This window comes from Osmerus eperlanus, chromosome 27 (assembly GCF_963692335.1).
Source record: "Osmerus eperlanus chromosome 27, fOsmEpe2.1, whole genome shotgun sequence".
Classification (NCBI taxonomy): Eukaryota; Metazoa; Chordata; class Actinopteri; order Osmeriformes; family Osmeridae; genus Osmerus; species Osmerus eperlanus.
In genome coordinates this window covers 6,597,340-6,618,766 of record NC_085044.1, presented here as the reverse complement: position 1 = coordinate 6,618,766, position 21,427 = coordinate 6,597,340, and the positions used below count along the sequence as shown (strand labels likewise).

Sequence of the window (21,427 nt, the reverse complement as noted above, 5' to 3'; positions counted from 1 at the left end):
CCTAATGTGTGGTTCCTCACGGGGTGATCGGCCATACAGTAGTCTGTAGTTAAAGCAGGCCCTTTTAACATTAAGGCATGAAACATTCATAGATTTAGCACCATAATATACAACTAAGAAACCAACACAAAACTAAAACATGGGTAAAGAACAGGACATAAAAAAGCACTCTGATTGATACAATCAGGAATAATGATCACGTTTATTTAGAACAACAAAAACTGGGTCAATATTAGTTTCATACAGGCCATTTACATTAGATCTCTTCTCTCTGGTTAGCTTCTACACCTTGACAACGGTCTGCAGCACTGAAGCAACCTGGTCCACCGTCATATTATCCAACCCCACACTGGTCTCCTTCCCGAAGTCTGCAAAACAAGACAACGCGTCAGGGATACCTTCGGTGCTCGTACTGAAGTTGTTTAACAGTTTTATTGTTATAATGAGGTTGTGATAATGAGTCGCGCCGCACCGTATCTGGCCCAAAGTTTGGGCTGGACTCCAGAGCATTCTCGGATGAGGATGGGAAAACCGGGGTTCGCTGATTTCAGGGCTACATAGTGCTGCTCCACGAAGTCCCTGCGGAGAGAAGGACAGTGCGCTACAGTTAGATTCAAGTTACACTAAAGCTAGCTAAAAGTATCTTGCAACGATAACCAAGACTGTTGCAGACCTATATCGGTTAGGGAAACATTTAAAACAGTGGTTCCCATCCCTGATGAACAGGGTTGAGAACCACTGATCTAAAACATGCTGGCTTAAGGAGTCAGAATAGATTCGCCCTCTATAGGCCAGTGTTAGTATAGCATGCAATTGTGGCGTGCCTTTGCTATTCTGTGAGCTGTACTGATGCTAAACTACACAGGATATTTCTCTATCTCACTACTGAACCTCGATGTAGACTCAGTTCTTGTGTTGTACCTCGTGAAACAGTACATGCTTACCTAAAGCTTCTACATGTTGGCAAGCAAACATAATCACACAGATAAGCTTGACAATACCTCCTTCACAAGCTAGTAGTAGTAATCGGTAGTTAACAATTCCCTCAATCAGCACCTAATACCTGTAGCTAACATGTTTGTTGAGTGTGCGTTGAGACATTACCGAGCTCCTTGACTTGCAGGTGAAGTCTGGCACAAATGCAGACGAATTTCGCGAAGGTTTTTGGCAAGGTTAGAGCCGATACCCCGTACCACCGCAGCAGCCATGATGATTTTTGTGTCGACGTGATTAGACCCTCCTACTTTAGGATATTAGCAAATCACAGCCAAAGAAGCCCAGATCATGTAGCCAATTGCAATCTACGGTTAAGATTGACATGCATTTTGATCCAATCACTAATAAGGAAACACTAGACTCTACCAATAGAGTGATCGAGTAGCCAACCAGTCGTTCGACTGTTGATTACAAGGGACTGTCACTTCCGTTCTTCCGAAGCGAATTCACAGCAACCTCGTCGTAGACAACAAGGAAGAACGCGATAGATTAATGCTCGTGTGTTTATAAATTTGAATGATCATTTATCGTACACTCTTCTAGGGAGTGTGACCCACATCTGCATCAAAATGCCGGAACGAGAAAGTAAGTACATCATATTCGGCATTTGCATTAGTTAGAGCTCTAACGTTATCATACAAGCTGTCTGAAAGCTAACCAGCTAGTGCTAACTAGATCAAGCGCAGAGGGACGGTTGAAGCTATGTAGATCATGGCGATATATTCAACCTAGGGTTGAAGCAACCTAGTTTTTAACTCTGTAGAGAGTTATGTAGCTATAGCACAGCTATTGACTGTACTTCTAGCAGTTTGTGCTGAGACAGTCTAGTGCAGCGTCTCCATGGCTTCATGTGCTAACGCCCGTGTCTCCCTCGCAGCCGAAGCCTACTCCAACCCCCTAGCCCCCGACAACCATGAGGTGGAGGACCACCGCTCCGCGATGCAGTAAGACGAGTGTTTCTTTCCATCTTTCTGTCTGTCTTTTTATTTGAACAGCAGCGGTCGTGTAAGCTGGTCTAGCTGTGTTGTCTTCTGTATTTATGTTCTGAGTGACCTGAATATCTTCCCCCGTCACCACCAGGTCCAAGCTGACCAATGACGACTTCCGTAAGCTGTTGATGACCCCTCGCTCCGCGCCGTCCTCAGCACCACCCTCCAAGTCCAGACACCATGAGTGAGTGATGGTGATGACGAGCAGCAATTGAAAATGTGTCATAAGGGGGCCAGATGTTTCTCAAAGTTATTCTTGGATGGCGCATTCATCAACCTTCTCCTTACTGTGCAAATTATGTTCAACTGCCGAATTGGGACATGTAGAAAAACTCAGTTGGGCTAAGCGGTGTGGCTGTTGGCTACGCCAAGGATGATGATGATGATTATGAAAATCCGTTATATCTGGTGTCAGTTGTTGTTATTTCCAGGGGCTAACCTCCATGTTTTTCCCAGAATGCCACGGGACTACAATGAGGATGAGGATCCAGCTGCTCGCAGGAGGAAGAAGAAAAGGTGAGCTTTCAGCACTGTTACCACGGTGCCGTTCCAGCCAGGCATGAATATTCATGAAGGGTTATATTTTTCCTATCTGAAACTGTGAGGAACAACGACACACCTAAATATCTGTATGACCCCTCAAGTCCTGACCTTTCAGCCCTGACCTCTCTCCCCCAGCTACTATGCCAAGCTGCGGCAGCAGGAGATTGAGCGGGAGCGCGAGCTGGCGGAGAAGTACCGCGACCGTGCCCGCGAGCGCCGCGACGGCGTCAACAAGGACTACGAGGAGACGGAGCTGATCAGCACCACGGCAAACTACCGAGCCGTGGGCCCCACAGCCGAGGCCGACCACTCGGCTGCAGAGAAGAGGCGCCAACTCATCCAGGAGTCCAAGTTCTTGGGAGGTGACATGGAGCACACTCACTTGGTGAAGGGGCTGGATTTTGCCCTGCTGCAGAAGGTGAGACGGTCAGACTCCGAGCCCTGCTCTCCTCCCGCCTCATTTTCTCTCTCCTCCTCTCCCCTCCTCCTTTTCTCGTGCTTTCGTCTCCCCTCCTCCCTTCCTCCTCTTCTCCCCTCCTCCCTTCTCTTGAAGTCCACTCGGCCAGTCCTCTACAAATGCAAGATAGTGTTGGTGTGATCCATGTTCATACCTGTGAAGCAGAGATGGCAAGCTAGCTCCCACTGACTACCGCCTACTACTCGATTTAAATAGCAACTCGCAAAACTACACGTGGTCAATTGAGGAGGTGCGGACGTTCTCTGTTTGGTTGCCGACCAAAGGATCCAGCGGTGTCGGGTACAGAACGATGAAGTCACGTCCGTTTCATGCGACATCGCTAAGACGACCAGCTACATTGAGGGTGTACAGTTCTGCAGTGGAAAACTAAAATACTTGGTCCTGAAAGAGTTGAGTGGAGCCAGTACCATGCGGTGGAAAAGCGTCTCCTGCCCTCTTGTCCTCCCCTCTCCCTCTTCCCCCTCTCCCTCCTCTCCTCCTGAATGGTGTCATCATGGAGCAGAGATGGCCAGCCAGCTCCCACTGGCTAACGCCTTGATAGACTGAAGATGGTGAAATATGGTGGTTCTAGATGCCCTACTCTCCTCACCTCCTTCCCCTCCCTCTCCTCCTTGTCCTTCTCCTCCTCCTTCTGTTCTGAAGAGTATAAATATCATCTAGGCCAGTCTGTCCTCTCTGTCCCCCCAGACGCCTCAGGGGAACACAAACAAAATCACTCAAATATAACGTAGTGCTTGAACACGGTCTTCTTCCTGGCTCTGGAAGTGCTGCTGGTGTTTATTGCTATTTTAGGTTTTCTTGCCCTTATTTGGACTCTTTTTAATGTACTACGTAGCTGTTGCTTGCCATGTGACCTAAGAATTTCATTGTTCAAAATGACCGTCCACTTGACAAATGCAACACTGACTTCCTTGCTTTAGGCACGATACTGATGTGTGTGTGTGTGTGTGTGTGTGTGTGTCTCCAGGTGCGAGCTGAGATCACCAGCAAGGAGAAGGAAGAGGAGGACTTGATCGAGAAAGTCCAGAAAGAAGTCAAGTACGTCTGTCTAGTCTCTCTCTCTTTATATCTCTGTTTGTCTCTTTTTCTCCCTTTCTCTGTCCCCCTCTCTATTTGTCTCTCCCCTCACTCTGTATGTGTCTCTCCCATGTCTGTCTCTCTCTCTAAAATTCATTTTTCCACTACACTCTAACCCCTGAGCTAACATCACCCCCCCCCCCCCCCCCCCAGGAGAGAGGTGGAGCCGGAGGAAAAGATTGAGTTCAAGACTCGTATGGGTGAGTGAGCCACAGGTCTCCAGGGCCGCCGCCATGTTGAGCCGGCCAGATGCTCTCCTGCTGTTAGCATATAGCTAAACCTACTTACGTTAGTGATGTTCCAGAGAACTGGCCTGACTAGCATGTCGCTAACCCTAGCTGTGTGAGCAGGCATGTGGCTAACGCTTATTGGTTAGCATGTGGCTAATGCTAGCCACTTAGCAGGCATGTGGCTGACACTCACTGGTAAGCTTGTGGCTAACGCCGGCTGCCGTCGCTCCCCACAGGAAGGAACATCTACCGTATCCTGTTCAAGGGGCGCCAGACGGAGCGTAACGAGCTCTTCCTGCCCGGCCGCATGGCCTACGTGGTCGACCTGGAGGACGAGTACGCGGACACTGACATCCCCACCACGCTCATCCGCAGCAAGGCTGACTGTCCTACCATGGAGGTAAACACACACATCCCCACCACGCTCATACGCAGCAAGGCTGAATGCCCTACCATGGAGGTACACGCACCTCTCACTAGAGTCTGTCTTCAAGTGTGTGTGTGTGTGTGTGTGTGTGTGTGTAACCCCCCCAGGCCCAGACCACCCTCACCACCAATGACATTGTGATCAGCAAGCTGACCCAGATCCTGTCCTACCTGCGCCAGGGAACACGCAACAAGAAGATGAAGAGGAAGGAGAAGGGTAGGCCTGTGTGTGTGTGTGTGTGTGTGTGTGTGTGTGTGTGTATGTGTGCGTGCTTCTGGTCACGCGCACTACTGCAGGCCTCAGCATACATTTATACAGTTAGGTCCATAAGTATTTGGACATTGACACAATTTTCATCATTTTGGCTCTGTATACCACCACAATGGATTTGAAATGAAACAATCAAGATGTGCTTTAAGTGCAGACTTTCAGCTTTAATTTCAGGGTATTTACATCCAAATCAGGTGAACGGTGTAGGAATTACAATACATTTTATATGTGGCCCCCCCCTTTTTAAGGGACCAAAAGTAATTGGACAATTGGCTGCTCAGCTGTTCCATGGCCAGGTGTATGTTATTCCCTCATAAAGGGAGTTCGTTATTTCATTGACAAGGAGCAGATAAAAGGTCTAGAGTTAATTTCAAGTATGATATTTGTGTTTGGAATCTGTTGCTGTCAACTCTCAATATGAAGTCCAAAGAGCTGTCACCATCAGTGAAGCAAGCCATCGTTAGGCTGAAAAATCAAAACAAACCTATCAGAGAGATAGCAAAAACATTAGGTGTGGCCAAATCAACTGTTTGGTACAGTCTTAAAAAGAAAGAACGCACTGGTGAGCTCAGCAACACCAAAAGACCCGGAAGACCACGGAAAACAACTGTGGTGGAGAAAAACCCCTTCACAACAGTTGTCCAGATCAAGAACACTCCAGGAGGTAGGCGTATCTGTGTCAAAGTCAACAATTAAGAGAAGTCTTCACCAGAGTAAATACAGAGGGTTCACCACAAGATGTAAACCATTGGTGAGTCTCAAAAACAGGAAGACCAGATTAGAGTTTGCCAAAAAACATCTAAAAGAGCCTGTACAGTTCTGGAACAACATCCTATGGACAGATGAGACCAAGATCAACTTGTACCAGAATGATGGGAAGAGAAGAGTATGGAGAAGGGAAGGAACTGCTCATGATCCAAAGCATACCACCTCATCAGTGAAGCATGGTGGAGGTAGTGTTATGGCGTGGGCATGTATGGCTGCCAATGGAACTGGTTCCCTTGTATTTATCGATGATGTGACTGCTGACAAAAGCAGTAGGATGAATTCTGAAGTGTTTCTGGCAATATTATCTGCTCAGATTCAGCCAAATGCTTCAGAACTCATAGGACGGCGCTTCACAGTGCAGATGGACAATGACCCGAAGCATACTGCGAAAGCAACCAAAGAGTTTTTTAAGGCAAAGAAGTGGAATGTTCTGCAATGGCCAAGTCAATCACCTGACCTAAATCCAATTGAGCATGCATTTCACTTGCTAAAGACAAAACTGAAGGGAAAATGCCCCAAGAACAAGCAGGAACTGAAGACAGTTGCAGTAGAGGCCTGGCAGAGCATCACCAGGGACGAAACCCAGCGTCTGGTGATGTCTATGGGTTCCAGACTTCAGGCTGTCATTGACTGCAAAGGATTTGCAAACAAGTATTAAAAGTGACAATTAGATTTATGATTATGTTAGTTTGTCCAATTATTTTTGGTCCCTTAAAAAGGGGGGGGGCACATATAAAATGTGTTGTAATTCCTACACCGTTCACCTGATTTGGATGTAAATACCCTGAAATTAAAGCTGAAAGTCTGCACTTAAAGCACATCTTGATTGTTTCATTTCAAATCCATTGTGGTGGTATACAGAGCCAAAATGATGAAAATTGTGTCAATGTCCAAATACTTATGGACCTAACTGTATGTGTTTACCTGCAGAATACTGTACCTAGTATATATACCTAGTGTGTGTGTGAAGTGTTGACCTCTCTTTCTGTGTTTGTGTGTGTGTGAACAGGCAAGCTGGATGAGAAGAAGGCTCCGGAAGCAGACATCAGGTGAGACCAGCTCAGACGCGCACCTTCTTTCCTAATCCTGCATGTTCCAGACCCCTGATTGGGTGAATCTCTCTCCTCCTCTTGGCCTCCTCTCTCCTCCTCCAGCGATTCACCTTTGATTGAATTTATGAAAAATGATAAATCCAACTTTGAAGGATTCGTATTCCGTACCACCATTGACTAGAGATTGCGCAGTAGTAAAAACGTTTGCCCTTCCGCTCCCGTGTAATCCCTTCCCTCCTGGACTAAATCAAGAGGCACACCTACCGATGACGTTTCGCTATCGAACATCGGATCATCATCGTGATCACAAAAATAGAAACGACAAACAAAACCCCAACACGAGTTACGATGTGTCTGTAAAAGGATTTTTACACACACGATATATAAATATAATCCCAGATTGTACTCAAATGTACTGTCTAGAAAGTAGACCACATGAATCCAACCAAGTGCAGGAAAAGGGTTTGGTACGGAACTAACCCTCGGTTCCCCCCCGCGTTCCTCAGCATCTTCGAGGACATCGGCGACTACATCCCCTCCACGTCCAAGGCTGTGAGGGACAAGGAGAAGGACCGCCACCGGGAGAGGGAGCGAGAGAGGGACCGGGAGAGGGAGCGAGAGAGGGAGCGGGAGGAGGAGAAGAGGCGACACAGCTACTTTGAGAAGCCCAGGGCTGACGACGAGGTCGGTTCACGAGCGCTGACGCCGGATCACATGACCGCGCGCCGCCTCTGGCGCCGTTACTGTTGATACCTGATCACATGGTCCTAGCCCTCTGACGAGCTTTCGACCATGGAGTGACTAATGTTGTCATCTCTGTGTTTGTTTGTGTGTGTGTGTCTGTCTGTCTGCAGGCCCTGGAGATCGAGCCAGGTAAACCCCTCTTCGTCTTTAACCGTACCTCGTCCCCTAACCCTCCTTGACCTCTCCCTGACCCCTCTCCCTGTGTGTGTTCCCGTTTACAGCCCCAGTGTCTATCAAGGACCAGATCAAGCTGATCAATGAGAAGTTTGCTGGAACCACTGCCCAATGGCAGGCCGAGGAGACATATCCTTCTCAATGCTCATTGGCCAATCCCTCTGTCCAGGGAGAGTTTGTGTGTGTTGGTTGGCGTGTGTGTGTGTGTGTGTGTAGAGTGTTGGTTCTCCTTGACTCGTCTCCACTGCAGGTAGTCGTCGTGAGGAGAAGCAGCAACTGGGAGATTTCTTTGGGATGTCCAACAGCTACGCAGAGTGTTACCCTGCAACGTACGTCTCAGCCTGCTAGAACACTAGCACCAGACCTTTCTAGCTCCCTAGAACTGGACCCCGTTAGAATCCGTCCCTGCTAGAACCCTAGGACCTTCTGGTCCATATAGAAATTTCACATTGTTACTGAGAATTTAACATCTGGGATCTCTGTTCTCTACCATGTCCTCTTCTCTGGTCTCTCCCTTCTCCCCCCCCCCCCCCCCCCCCTCCCCTCCAGCATGGATGACCTGGCAGTGGACAGTGACGAGGAAGTGGACTACACCAAAATGGACCAGGTCTGACTACACGTCCCACAATGCACCATACAATGCCAAAGATCATCCAAGGCCCCTCCCCCCCCCCCCCCCCGTCGCACAGTTCAGTGTGTTCATTGGCTGTGTGTGTTTGTGTTTCCAGGGTAACAAGAAGGGTCCTCTCGGGCGCTGGGACTTTGATACTCAGGAGGAGTATAGCGACTACATGAACAACAAGGAGGCCCTGCCCAAGTAATACAAACACACACACACATTCTTGACACACTATACAAACACACACACACACACCAACTGTGTTAACAACAAAGAGGCCCTGCCCAAGTAATGCACCCTCCTAAGATTATGTGTCAAACTGCAGTAATAAGAGTGTGTGTGTGTGTGTGTGTGTGCAGAGCGGCGTTCCAGTACGGCATTAAAATGTCCGAGGGGAGAAAAACGCGGCGCTTCAAAGAGACCAATGAGAAAGCAGAGCTGGACCGCCAGTGGAAGAAGATCAGCGCAGTGAGTACACCAGGATGTGATGTCACTCTGGGCTCCCTCACAGGATGTGATGTCATACGTAGAGGTCTTGGAGGATGTGAGCTCACCATGTGCCTCTTCCTTCACAGATCATCGAGAAGAGGAAGAAGATGGAGGCTGACGGGTAAGTTCCTCTTCTCCTACCTCTCTCATCTCTCCATCTCCCCTCTTCATGCCTCCTCCTGCCCCTTTCTCATCCCTACATCTCCTCCTCCTGCCCCTCTCATCCCTCCATCTCTCCTCTTCCTGCCCCTCTCATCCTTCCTGCTTCCTCCTGCCCCTCGCTCATCCTTCCATCTCTCCTCCTCCTGCCCCTCTCATCTCTCCTCCTCCTACCCCTATCATCCCTCCTCTTTCCTCCTCCTGCCCCTCTCATCTCTCCTCCTCCTACCCCTATCATCCCTCCTCTTTCCTCCTCCTGCTCCTCTCTCATCCCTCCATCCTCCTCCTGCCCCTCATCCCTCCATCTCTCCTCCTCCTGCCCCTCTCATCCCTCCATCTCTTCCTCCTGCCCCTCTCATCCCTCCATCTCTCCTCCTCCTGCCCCTCTCATCCCTCCTCCTCCTGCCCCTCTCATCCCTCCATCTCTCGTCCCTCCATCTCTTCCACCTGCCCCTCTTATCCCTCCATCTCCTCCAGGGATGTGATGGGAGGGAGTAGATCTAGCAGTATGGTTGTTGTAGTCCCAGTCTGGTTCTATGCTGATGTCTGGTGTTCTCTCCCTCTCTCCTCAGGGTCAGTGTGAAGAGGCCCAAGTACTGAGAGCTCCTCCTGCACACCCCATCTTCCACAAAACCCCGCTTGTAAATTTAGGACGTGTCGGATGTTTAGTTTCTCCATTTCCAGCCTCTCCTAGTATTGCTGCCGTTCTTATAATTAATATTACTACTACCATTATAAGATACTATGTTCTTTCAACATTATTCTTATGTAACATTATTATTATTATACGTATTACTTCTGTTCCTGCCATGGTCAAGTGTGATATCCTAGTCTGGGCCCCTCCCTCCAGTGATGAACCAGAAGCAGTGAATCCAACCAGTACCTCTGATTTATTTGGCTTTATTTTTTTTAACACAACACATGATTATGAACACATTTGTATAGATCCGAGCAAGTTTGTATAATAAAGTTTAAAAAAGTCGAATATGTTGTATTACATACACTATACACATGTTATAATAAACGTGAGCTTAAAATGTAGAGTTCTTTTTCTTCCCAGCCCATAGCTAAGTGGTGAGGTGAGGAAGAGGAGGGTGGAGGTGGAAAGATGTCAGAGAACGGTGATCTGTTCTTCACATTCCTCCACATTGGTGCCCTGCAGCCAGAGAGACGGGGTCACAGCTAGGTAAACAGCTAGCAAGCCAGCCTCTGTAAGCAGTCAGCCAGGTGAGCAATCAGCCAGTTAGGTAAGCAGGTAGCCAGTCAGCCAGCAAGATCAGTAGTGAGCCAGGTAAGCTTTCAGCCAGCCAGGTATACAGCCTTGAGGGGAACTAGGAGGTTAGAGGTTAAGGGGTTACCTGCGGGGGTTAGAGATTAGGGGTCGCCCGCGAGGGTCAGTCTAACTCCAGGCCAGCCAGCAGAACACTCTTGACAGGGAGAAATGGAGGAACACGTGTGATTGGAGCATACCAAACGTGCTCTAGAACCTTGGTACTAAGCGCAGTGTCCTAGAACCTTAGTGCCAAACGCTATGTTGTAGATCCTTGGTACCAAACAGCGTTCTACAGCCTTGGAGCCCAACAGCTTGGTGGTTATGGTTATTGGTGGTTAGTATGTTAGTATGAGTCTGGTGGTGACAACTTAAAAGCGACAGATCTTAGTTTTTTTTCCCTGATAGTGTGTGGCTGTGTGTGTGTGTAGGAGAGAGCTTACCATGAACACCAGTGTATGGTGTAGGATGTGTGTGTATATAATGCGTGTGTGAGAGAGAGCGTACCATGAACAGCAGTGTGTGGTGTATGATGAGCTCGCGGGTGAGTCGGACCATGTTGGAGTTGGAGGCCTGGTTCAGGCTCAGCTGGTCGGGGAACAGAGTGGGAACAAACACCACAGCCAAGCTCTGAGCCGTCATCTTGTTATCCCCACTGTACAGCTGTACTCTGGAGAGGGGAGGAGAGAGGGGAGGCATGGAAAGATGTCTTGAAGGTGTGTGTGTGTGTAATGTTTGAGGTGTTTTTTTGTATGTGTTTGATGTCTGTGTGTGTGTGTGTGTGAACTGATGTGTGTATGATCATGTGTGTATTATTGTGTGTTCTTACATGTAGAAGTGTCCGCACAGCGTGTTGAGGGTGGCTCTATTATCTGTAGGAAGTTGCTTCAGGAGCTTCCTGTATGAAGCCAGCCTCACAGCCTCCACTGGTTCAGCTACACACACACACACACACACACACAAGTAGAGTGGTGAGATAGAGAGAAGGCGGGGCTCTAACCTCCCCCACCCTCCTCCCAGCCTTCCCCCCCCAACCTCCAACCCACCCTTCCCTAGCCTCCCTCTACCCCAGCCTCACCTGCAGCCTCCACCCACAGCTGTGTGTGCTGGGGGGGGATGAGCGCCTCCTGCTGGCGGACGTACATCTTGAGGGCGGAGGCCGCGTCCAGCACGCCCTGCTCGTCTGTCTCCAAGGGGGCGGAGCCCGGCGACGCGCACAGGGCCTCCACCAATCGTTTCACCTTAGTGGCCACGCCACAGCGCCGGTACACGCCCTCCACCTTCAGACCTGAGATGAGAGAGGGGAAGGAAGGAGAGAGAATGGGGGAGAAGAATGAAATGCCAAGCATTGAGAAACTTACTAGGCTAGGCTAACCGCGGCTAATCATTTGACATGAGAGCAGTCCCAGTTGCAGAATTAGCTGTAGTTGTGTGCAAAAATGGAGCTAGCCAGAAAGCTAAATATTTGAAGGAATGTAGAAACTACCAAACAGATGTGAAAATGGTATTGAGAGTGGCTGGGTATTTACAATGTGAGATTGTGACACAGCAGAAATAATGCAGTCCCATTCTTAGATTTTGAATGGAAATGCAGACCAAACCATAATTGAGAACACAATATACACCACCTTCGAGTTAGCAACAGTAGGTACCTAGCCATGAACGGACTTCTCGCACTTATATATCATTTAATAAATAATAATAATAAATGTGACTTTAAAATGTGCCTTTCTTGTAGTCAAAACGCAGAAATAGTGTAACTTCTCCCCTTCTCACCGTGCAGGGTGATGTGTGAGATACAGCGCTCCACCGCAGGGGGAACCCTGCCCAGGGTGGCCGAGGGCAGCCGGGCCGCATCCCTGCCCTCCTCCGCGGGTACGGACGCCTGTGCCAGCCCCTCAAACCACGACTGGCAGCTGTGCTCTCCCTCGAACCGCAGAGAGAGGGTCCTAAAAGGGAGAGAGGAGAGGCTCAGGTCCTACCCTGTATGCCGTTTATGACAGGGTCACGTGACCAGGGTCACGTGTCACCTACTAACCTGAGTTCCGTCTGCAGCTCTATGGTGGTCTCAGAGGACATATCTGGAGAGGAGACACACAGTTACACAACATACTGCTCTGTGTCAGTGTGTGTGTGTCTTACGTGTGTGTGTGGTCCGTACTGTAGTGTGTGTGTGTATGTGTGGTAAGTACTGTAGTTTGTGTGTGTGTGTGTCTTACTGTAGCGCATGTGTGAGGTGAGGGCCAGTCTTTCTCGGTGTCTCTGGGCGTCGGAGCAGTAGAGGATGACCCCTCCCCTCTGTAGCCCCACCCACACCTCGTTGTGATGGCGGTCGCCCCCCTCCTCCCGGAGGGAGACCCTCGCCACGGCCTTCAGGCCCCCCAGATCAGCCTCCTCTACTGGGCCCGGGAGCACCACCTGCGCACACACACGTACACCAAATACGCATGCATTCACACAGCCACACACAAGCATATATACAGCCACGCACACACATTTACACACATACACACACAATTAGTACTTTTCTGGAGGGGTTCCTATAACTAGTTATTTACACTGACAGAAGGACAGATTTCCAACAAAAAAAAATTCCCACAAAGCAACGAGACATGGTAGTTTCCAATGTATGTACACTATTTAATATAATATATCACTCATGCATTTTATTAAGACCAAATCCTGTCATAAAAGCAACTAGGCACTGGCATTTCCTTTGGTGAATAATTTGAATATGAGATTCTTATGTCACATAGCCATTTACAGTTGAGCTGAAAGTTGTTTTAGTAAATCGTTTGCTGCCTTGGTTTAGTAATTGGGTGTGCTTGGGTCAGCAAGGCACACACTATGTTATGTCACATATATATAACATGTACATATTTATTATTTATTTTCCCACCCTAACTCGTCCCTTAGTTTTTACACTATATAAACAATGTTTTTACACTATATAAACAATTTTCCATTCCGTTGCACAGTTTACGAGCGTCACGTCAGCACACATTAGCAACGACCCATAGATACAACGTGCTAGTAAGACAGACAGCAATATCAGCGAGCCCTCAGCATTAGTACCATAGCTAAAAGTGTAGGAAAGTTGAGGTTACAGAAATGGGACCCTCTCTAGTTTCAACAAGTTTGTAACTTTTTAACAAAAAAAGGCAGGCATACAGACAGACAGACAGGGTGCGGATTACGGGTGGGTTAGGGGGGTTTGACCCCCCTAATTATGACTTGGACCCCCCCAAAACAGGTAGGGGGGGGGTCGATATATCGTTCCTACTAGGAAAAGTTACGCCCTGGAGAAGAAGTTGACCCCCCCGATTGTCATTGTATAATTTGCACTCTGCAGACAGGCAGATACACACAGACAGACGCAGGCAGACACACAGACAGGCAGACACACAGACAGGCAGACAGACAGGCGTACCTTGAGGATGTGTGTGAGGTGAGCCACCAGTGTCTCTCGTATGTCTGCGCTGCACAGCAGCTTGTCTGTCAGGGTCACAATCTCAAACTCATGGTTGGACCTGCGGGATTCAAACCAACAACCTCTATCACAACACAGTGACAGTCTGTGTGTGTGTTCTGTATATGTGTGTGTGCGTGCGTGCCATACCCGGCAGAGCGGTCGAACACAGAGACGACCTCTCTCAGGTCCAGAACGTCGCAGGCTGCATCGTCGTTCTCCTGGGAGAACAAGAACCGGTCCTCCTCCAGCTTCCCATGCAGCTCCTCCTCCCCTGCACACAAATTTACATTACATTTAGTCATTTAGCAGACGCTCTTATCCAGAGCGACTTACAGTAAGTACAGGGACATTCCCCCGAGGCAAGTAGGGTGAAGTGCCTTGCCCAAGGACACAACGTCATTTGGCATGGCTGGGAATCGAACCAACAACCTTCTGATTACTAGCCCGACTCCCTAACCGCTCAGCCATCTGACCCCCACACACGCACACGCACGCACACACACAGTGTTAATTTGAGCAGATATTTCAGCGACCCGTTTTAATTTCTTTACAAAACGCTCGCTTATTAGCCTACTGCACAGTATGTGCCTGCTGTGAGCTGATCCAGTGAACGGTCTACCGTTCTATCCAACGTTACATAACCAGTTAAACTTCATCTTTACGTTCTTAACTTTATTGCAAATTTTACATTGGTTAAAATTAACCGTCAATCACTCCATTGTCACTGCGCTACGTTGTCACGTGACAGGGAGCTAACTCGCGCTAAAAGTTTGAAGAGCTGAAAAGTCAATATGAACATTTTCAGTGGGTGCTCCAATATTTTATAAGTTCGGTGCACTAATGCTAACAAGTTCAAAAGTTCATTTCAAGCCCTGCCTTCATAGTTGGAGCCTAGTTTTAGTCGACGACAACCCAAAACATTTCAGTCATAGCGTTCTCGTCAACTTTGTGTCACACCGACAGTGTCAGTTTGTGTCTCTGTGGGGAATGATGGCGTCTCAGGTGGAGCGTACCTGGAGTGGAGGCGGGGTCAGAGGCGGGGTCACTCCTGAGCTTCTCGTGCTGATAGGCTGGGTACTCTGGAAGATAAGATGCCATGACAACAGAGATTTCAGTGAAATCAGCTCACACTGTGCGTTTATGTGTGTCTGCGCATGTGTGTCTGTGCATGTGTGTGAGGTGGTGTGTGTGTACCTGTGTCTTATTTGTATATTAGGAGGTTTACTATATTTTAGCTTATCATAGATGTAATCTATGTTCTGTGTACTTATATGTTATGTTATGCCAGGTTGCTTTGCGTTGTCTTGTCCTAAGAATTTCAGTGCCCAGTCTGACCCTGTGTTGTTCTGTGCATCTGACAATAAAAGACTTGAACTTGAACTGTGTACTAGTGTGCAAATGTGTTTTTGTGTGTACCTGTGTACTCGTTGTGTCGGAGGAGCTCAGTCTGCAGGGCCTGCCCCGCCCTCTCAGCCCGTGCCAGGGGGGAGGCGACGGAGGCGGAGCCAGTGTGGACCCGGGCCCCAGAACACAGCAGGGAGAGGGTCTCCACCACATCAGGACCACACACCACCTCACACAGCCTCTGGAAGGGAGAGAACACACGTCACACACACAAATATACCATCTCACACCACCTCTGGAGGAGAGGACACACACACATCACACACAACACCTCAAACACACACCACTTCACACAACCACTGTGGAGCAGGGACATACCACCCCCACCTGAACGCCCTTCCCCAAACACCCCCCTCCCCCAGTCTGACCTCGTAGAGGAGGGTCTGGTTGGAGGCTAGCGGGTGCAGGCGTCGGTAGCGCCCCCGGCGGTACTTGGCTTGTATGAACTCTGACCTCTGCTGTAACGAGCAGTCAGGCAGGATCTGCTCTGCTGCCGGGACATTGTGACCCCACACATCCCCGCTCGCCTGGTTACCGTGGAGAACAAACAACTGGGGGGGCGAGAGAGAGAGGGGGGGGTCATCATGTTGATCCTTACCGAGTGAACAGGTGAGGTGTGTGTGTGATGTGTGTGTGGGAGCAGGTGAGGTGTGTGTGTGTGTGGTGTGTGTGTGGAAGCAGGTGAGGTGTGTGTGTGTGTGGGAGCCGGTGAGGTGTGTAAAGTGTGTGGGAGAGCAAGTGAGGTGTGTGTGTGGCAGGTGAGGAGTGTGGTGGAGCAGATGATGTGTGTGAGACCTTCCTGTCTCACCTGTATGAGAGGGTCGGTCCAGACCTTGCTGTCCAACTTCAGACTCCTCACCTTGGAGAGACCGATACCCAGAGACCTGTGTTGACCTGAGAAACACACACACACCCGTCAGATAGTCAACCAACTAGCTAACCAGTTAGCTAACCAGTTAACCAGCTAGCTAACAAAATAGTTCACCAGCTACCCAGTTCACTAACCAGACAGTTAACCAGCTAACAAGTTAGCTAACCAGATAACCATTTAGCCAGCTAGATAACCACACATCAACCACATAACCAGTTAGTAACGAAATAAACCAGTCGGTACGCCCCCTACCGGCACACTCTTCACAGATGACAGCCAGCAAGTTGACGGAGGCCCACTCTGGGCTGGCACTGCCACAGTCGGCACACACCTTGTTCCAGGGGCTGGCCCATAGCTGTAGCGCCACCTGGCTGCAGGAGAGCGCACTGCGGATCACCTTCCCCAGGCAGTCCACCCACACAGCCAGGTCTCTCGACGAGTCCGCCGAGAAGCTAGACAGGAAGAGGACTTTAGGTGACTTCCTGTCCAGAGACTTGGTCTGATGGAAAGGACCAGGTTTGCTGGTTGGATGTCGTAAGTAAAGTCTATTAAGGTTGTAAGAGCCAAATATCTAATTGTATTGTGGTGCAATGGTTAAGGCTGTACACTGGGTGGCGCTGTTTGGCTCGGCTATATGAGCCAGGGGGAGACAGGTAGTGGGAGGTGTTGACCCCGGAAGGGCAAATGGTTTTTATTTTTATGGATGTTTGGTTTGCACCAATCCCTGGAATAAAGGATGATCTCTTTAGCCGGCTTTTGGACTCATTGAAAACATGACGAGCAACAGGCAAAACAACAGCCGTCAAGCACGTCGTAAAAGAGCCTGGGGCAACACTGCAATAGCGCAGCATTAGGCTGGCTGTTATAAAGGTTGTTTACTTTATGAAACCATTCAAATTTGGCAAAGAGATATAGAGAGGAGGGACGGAAAGAGGAGGGGGGAGAGAAGGTGAGATAGAAGGAGAAAGGGAGAAGGGGATAGAGGGAGGGAGTAGGGAAGAAGAGAGGTAGATGGAGAAAGAAAGGGGTAGAGAGGTAAAGAGGTAGAGAGAGGTTGACAGCTAGAGAGATAGCGGTAGAGAGAAGTTCCAGGTCCGTACTTGAAGGTCTTGTATGGGGTGATAAGACTGCAGCTGTGACGTCCTGTCGGCTTGACTGACGCCACCTCCATGGAGACATAGGTCATACCTACACCCAGCTGGAAGTCCTGCACACACAACGTCATCCTCAGACCACACGCAGATAACATCATCCTCATTTCACACACACAACGTCATCCTTAGGTCACGCACACATCATCCTCAGGTCCAACACAAGATCATCCTCTGATCAGAAACACACACACACGCACGATTATCCTCAGATCACACACACACGATTATCCTCAGATCACACGCACACCTCCTTGTTGTTGTAGATCCAGAGGCGGTGCTGGTACACGGCAGCGTAGACGCGGCTCCGAGGGTCCTTCATGGTCAGGTGACCCTGCTGCTCTGGGGGGGCGGGGGGGTCACGACCCCGGGACGCCAGCAGGGATGCCACCCAGCCCTCCTGCACCACTGTCGGGAGGAGAGGAGAAGTCACGACAGGACAGGAGAGGAAGGGGGAGCACAGGAGAGGAGATAAGTGGCAAGTCTCTCCCCCCCCCCCGTCGTCTCCAGGAGGGAGGCGGGAGGAGAGCAGCTGTGAGCCGTGTGCCGGGGCAGCGGCTGCTCTCCTCACCGTCGCTGTGGGCCATGAACTCAAAGTGCTTCTTCTTGAAGTACACCGAGAAGCGCCTCTTCTCCTGCTTCTTAACCGTGGTCACGCTGGACACATGGAACACCACATCCGAGAACTTGTCCTGCAGAGAGATACAGGGTACAATTACTATCAGAGTATTACTGGTGTACCACCTGAATACAATTACTGTCAAAGTACTACCATAGAACTAAGAGATAATTACCAGGGTATTACTGGAGTGTAACTAGAAAACAATTACTACCAGAGTACTACTGGAGTATAATGAGAGAACTACTGGAGTATAATGAGAGTACTACCAGAGTACTACTGAAGTACCACTGAGATACTATCAGAGTGATACAAGAGTACTAACAGAGTTGACTCACGTTGCGTTTCTTCCACAGAGACATCAGCTGTCCGTCCAGGCTGGCCCACACGACATTGTGCCTTCAGAGACAGGGTTCAGGGGTCAGGGACAGGGTTAGTGAAGGAAGTGACATCATCAGTGATGTCGGTACCTACTTGCGACCCTTCCAGACGTCCAGCCAGCTGGAGCGAGACACCACGCTCTCCTTCCTCGTGGGGTCAGCCGGCCCCCCGGCCCCCCCGGCCCCCCGCTGCTTCCTGCGGCTGACGCGGATGGTGGCAGCTCTGAGAACACAGCAGACCAAGTCTCAGACAGGACAGCAGTCACCCAACCACCTCTACTACATCCAGATGGGGTTGGGGTGCAACGGTGGGTGTGAGTTGCGTATGTGCAGGTGTGTGGTTGTGTGTATGGTGTACGTGTATGGTGTGTGTGTGTGAGTATGCTGGAGGTGGAGTGTGTGTATGGTGTGTGCACGTGTGTGTGTGTGTGACTTTTGGAGGTGGAGTGCGTGTGTGTCTAGTGTAGGTGTGTGTCTAGTGTTGGTGTGTGTGTAGTGTGGGGCTCTTTATTGCAGGGGTCTGGAGGTGGACTGTGTGTGTATAGTGTATAGTGTAGGGGTGTATGTGTGTGTGTGGTGTGTGTGTGTACCGTGGGGCTTTCTGTTTCAGGGCTCTGGACGTGGAATGTGCCCGGTTCAGGGGAGGGGGCGGGGCTTCTCTACAGGGAATAGAACTAACATGCACTTCGGCAGAGCTGCAACACACACAGGGTAGCGTTAACACACACACCCGCACCATCCACATGCACGCACCATCCACACACACACACACACACAATAGAGAGACACACCAACATACCATACACTCACACAGACACAATATACACAAACACCACACACGCATCGTACACAAACACAAACAAACAATCCAGAGACATACACACACCGTACACACACACACCAGACAGCTGTGTCCCTACCTGCTGTTCCTCTGCAGCTCAGTGTTCCCCTCCCCAGGGCAGGGGGGCAGGGGACGTGGGGGGGTGTAGGGGGCTGTGGGGCAGTCCTCCTCCCCCCCAGACGACAGGGACCCGGACCCAGAGCCGTCGCCCCAGTTAGGCACCACCCTCACATAGGGGTCAAGCTCCGCCTCTGGGCTAGGGGGCGGGGAGGTGGGGGGGGCGGGTTTCGCCTCGTCAAAACTCCTGGCTGTCTGGAGGATAACAGCTGCATCCGCGGAGGAGAGAAAAGAGGGAGAGGGACAGAGACAAAGAGAGAAATAGAGAGGGAGGGAAGGAGAGCGTGAAAGACAGAAAGAAAGACAATAAGAAAGAAAGAAAGAAAGAAAGAGTGAAAAGGAGCGAGGAAAAAGCAAAAAAAAAGACAGACAAAGAGATAGACAAAGAAAGAGAAAGAGACACAAAGATGTAGAGCGCGATAGACAAAAAATTAGCTTTGACAGGTAATTGCTCTTGTCATGTCTCAGTATGTGCATGTGCAGGACAAAGATGTTCACAGTGTCAAAGTACATGTGCCTGAATCGCCTGTACATTCTTCCAAACCAGTTTTCAGTAACAAGAGGGAACATTTAGTGAAGGAACGTCATGTGCTGGCGTGATAGAACCATAAAGATTGTATTTACACATGTAGGAATGTTTCACTAAAGATGACAGCTAAAGCTTAAAGCTGGGGTTACGGTTAAGGCTAGAGGCTAAAAGGCTAGAGGCTAGGAGTGAAACAAAACACATCTGTCTGCCTGCCTGCCTGCCTGCCTGTCTGCCTGCCTGCCTGTCTGTCTGCCTGTCTGTCTGTCTGCCTATCTTGTCTGCCCGTCTCCCTGTCTGAATACCAGATCAGCCAGTCATTCACTACCTGGGTGACAGGTGACAGGTGTGTACAGTTGACAACTACTTAGTACAGGTTAGAGCCACAGCCAAGCTTGACTATTGTACATGAACAGCACAAGCGTGCACTTCCTGTATTCATATGACTGTATGTTCAACCTTGCAGCCAAGCAGGATAGCACCATGTCAACAATTCCAATATTACACAATAAAAAACACGGAATCATGTCCTCATACATAACACCAGCCTCTGATGTCAGCTGTAACTGCAGGTACTGCAGCCATGGCAATAAGCATCCTGACTCACCGTTGCTGTGACGTCCAGGGGAGGATGCAGAATTGTCCATCTCTGAGGACGGGACAGCACTGCAAAGGAAGAACAACACACACCTGTAGGGCTGAGGAGAGGAGAAAGGGAGAAAGGAGAAAGGGAGAGAAGAGGAAAGGAAATGAGAGTAGAGGAGAAGGTTGAGGAGAGGAGAGAGAAAAGGAGAAAAGGAGAGAGAAAAGGAAAGGAGAGGAGAAGGGAGAGGAGAGAAAAAGAGGACTATAGAAGGGAGAGAAGGAGAGTCTGACCTGTCAGTGGAAGTCTGTACAGTGATTCCACAGCGTTTGTACCGGTTGCGAGGTTTAGGCACTGGGACCGGCAGGTCCGTATATAACTCTGAGGACATCTGAGGGGGCACACACACATATCAACACGCACACACAAACACACCACCATGGACACACACCCCAAGGTATTATAAGACATTAAGTCCTACATCAGAACCGGTCTGTTCTCTAACCTCATAGCTCAATCATGCATTTCATGAAACTTGATATGTTTGACAATAAACTTGAATTTGAACACACAGATAATGTAGTCCTGTAGGGGTGAATCATATGACAAATAAATAACGCTACCCGAGACGGTTTGGCACCAAATTAGACTTAGAAAATATTAAACCGAAACTGGGATCCAACCAGCAGTTTAGTGACATAAAGAATCACTGCATGCGCTGCTTAAGGTGTTCAAAGGTTGAAACACACTGATAGTAGGTCACATGAGCAAGTAAGTAGCATGAACAAGGTAAGTAATAAACATCAATCTCCAAAACAAACAATTACACACAGTGTGATCAATATAAGAATAACAACGAAAATACAATTGTTTCACTTTTACATTTATACCCACGAAAAACTTTTCATTAGTAAATCAGATGTTTACCTTGTCGGTTGCCGGGGTGTATCGGCGTACGAGTGATGACCACGGTAGTGGAGGGAGTTCTGAGATATTCGTGAAGCCGGGTATAGACCGTATAGGCGACTACTGTTCTGCTGTGCGTCAGCGTTGTTTTGTTAACGTGAAACTGCGTTTCAGTCTCACCTGGCTGGTTGTGATATCACAAGTCCATGCGGTTCACCTGTCTAACCAGTTGAACAGGTGTGTTCTGGGAAGGAGGCGGGTGTGCGGGCTGG

General features: G+C 49.3%; 3 protein-coding genes across 4 annotated transcripts; 1 reads left to right on the top strand and 2 right to left on the bottom strand.

Annotated features, from left to right (window-relative positions):
• Positions 1–183: 183 nt before the first annotated feature.
• On the bottom strand, positions 184–1,261 carry ndufa2 (NADH:ubiquinone oxidoreductase subunit A2). Its single transcript, XM_062452985.1, has 3 exons — positions 1,105–1,261; positions 473–579; positions 184–368 (listed from the first exon to the last, which is right to left on the bottom strand). Exons 1-3 carry the CDS (start codon positions 1,206–1,208, stop codon positions 283–285), a joined length of 297 nt encoding a protein of 98 aa, XP_062308969.1. The 5' UTR covers positions 1,209–1,261; the 3' UTR covers positions 184–282.
• A 155-nt stretch (positions 1,262–1,416) lies between these two features.
• ik (IK cytokine) lies at positions 1,417–10,000 on the top strand. Its single transcript, XM_062452984.1, has 19 exons — positions 1,417–1,581; positions 1,874–1,940; positions 2,077–2,169; positions 2,442–2,501; positions 2,664–2,946; positions 3,974–4,044; positions 4,237–4,283; positions 4,550–4,713; positions 4,848–4,956; positions 6,788–6,827; positions 7,337–7,514; positions 7,685–7,703; positions 7,796–7,877; positions 7,994–8,077; positions 8,298–8,355; positions 8,477–8,565; positions 8,727–8,835; positions 8,943–8,977; positions 9,588–10,000. The coding sequence occupies exons 1-19, from the start codon at positions 1,566–1,568 to the stop codon at positions 9,613–9,615; spliced, it is 1,632 nt and encodes a 543-aa protein (XP_062308968.1). The 5' UTR covers positions 1,417–1,565; the 3' UTR covers positions 9,616–10,000.
• Positions 9,900–21,411, bottom strand: LOC134013473 (arf-GAP with Rho-GAP domain, ANK repeat and PH domain-containing protein 1). Of its 2 annotated transcripts, XM_062452982.1 has the most exons (25): positions 21,177–21,411; positions 20,543–20,640; positions 20,274–20,332; positions 19,103–19,349; positions 18,773–18,877; positions 18,277–18,405; positions 18,141–18,201; positions 17,755–17,875; positions 17,434–17,591; positions 17,133–17,239; positions 16,285–16,484; positions 15,970–16,055; positions 15,530–15,712; positions 15,174–15,342; positions 14,771–14,836; positions 13,905–14,028; positions 13,716–13,815; positions 12,505–12,703; positions 12,324–12,366; positions 12,062–12,234; positions 11,364–11,573; positions 11,115–11,220; positions 10,793–10,955; positions 10,374–10,442; positions 9,900–10,171 (listed from the first exon to the last, which is right to left on the bottom strand). In XM_062452982.1, the coding sequence occupies exons 2-24, from the start codon at positions 20,638–20,640 to the stop codon at positions 10,410–10,412; spliced, it is 2,940 nt and encodes a 979-aa protein (XP_062308966.1). In that variant the 5' UTR covers positions 21,177–21,411; the 3' UTR covers positions 9,900–10,171; positions 10,374–10,409. The 2 variants fall into 2 exon arrangements, with proteins under 2 accessions (XP_062308966.1, XP_062308965.1); XM_062452981.1 differs by lacking the exon at positions 10,374–10,442 and having other exon boundaries at positions 21,177–21,409.
• Positions 21,412–21,427: the final 16 nt, after the last annotated feature.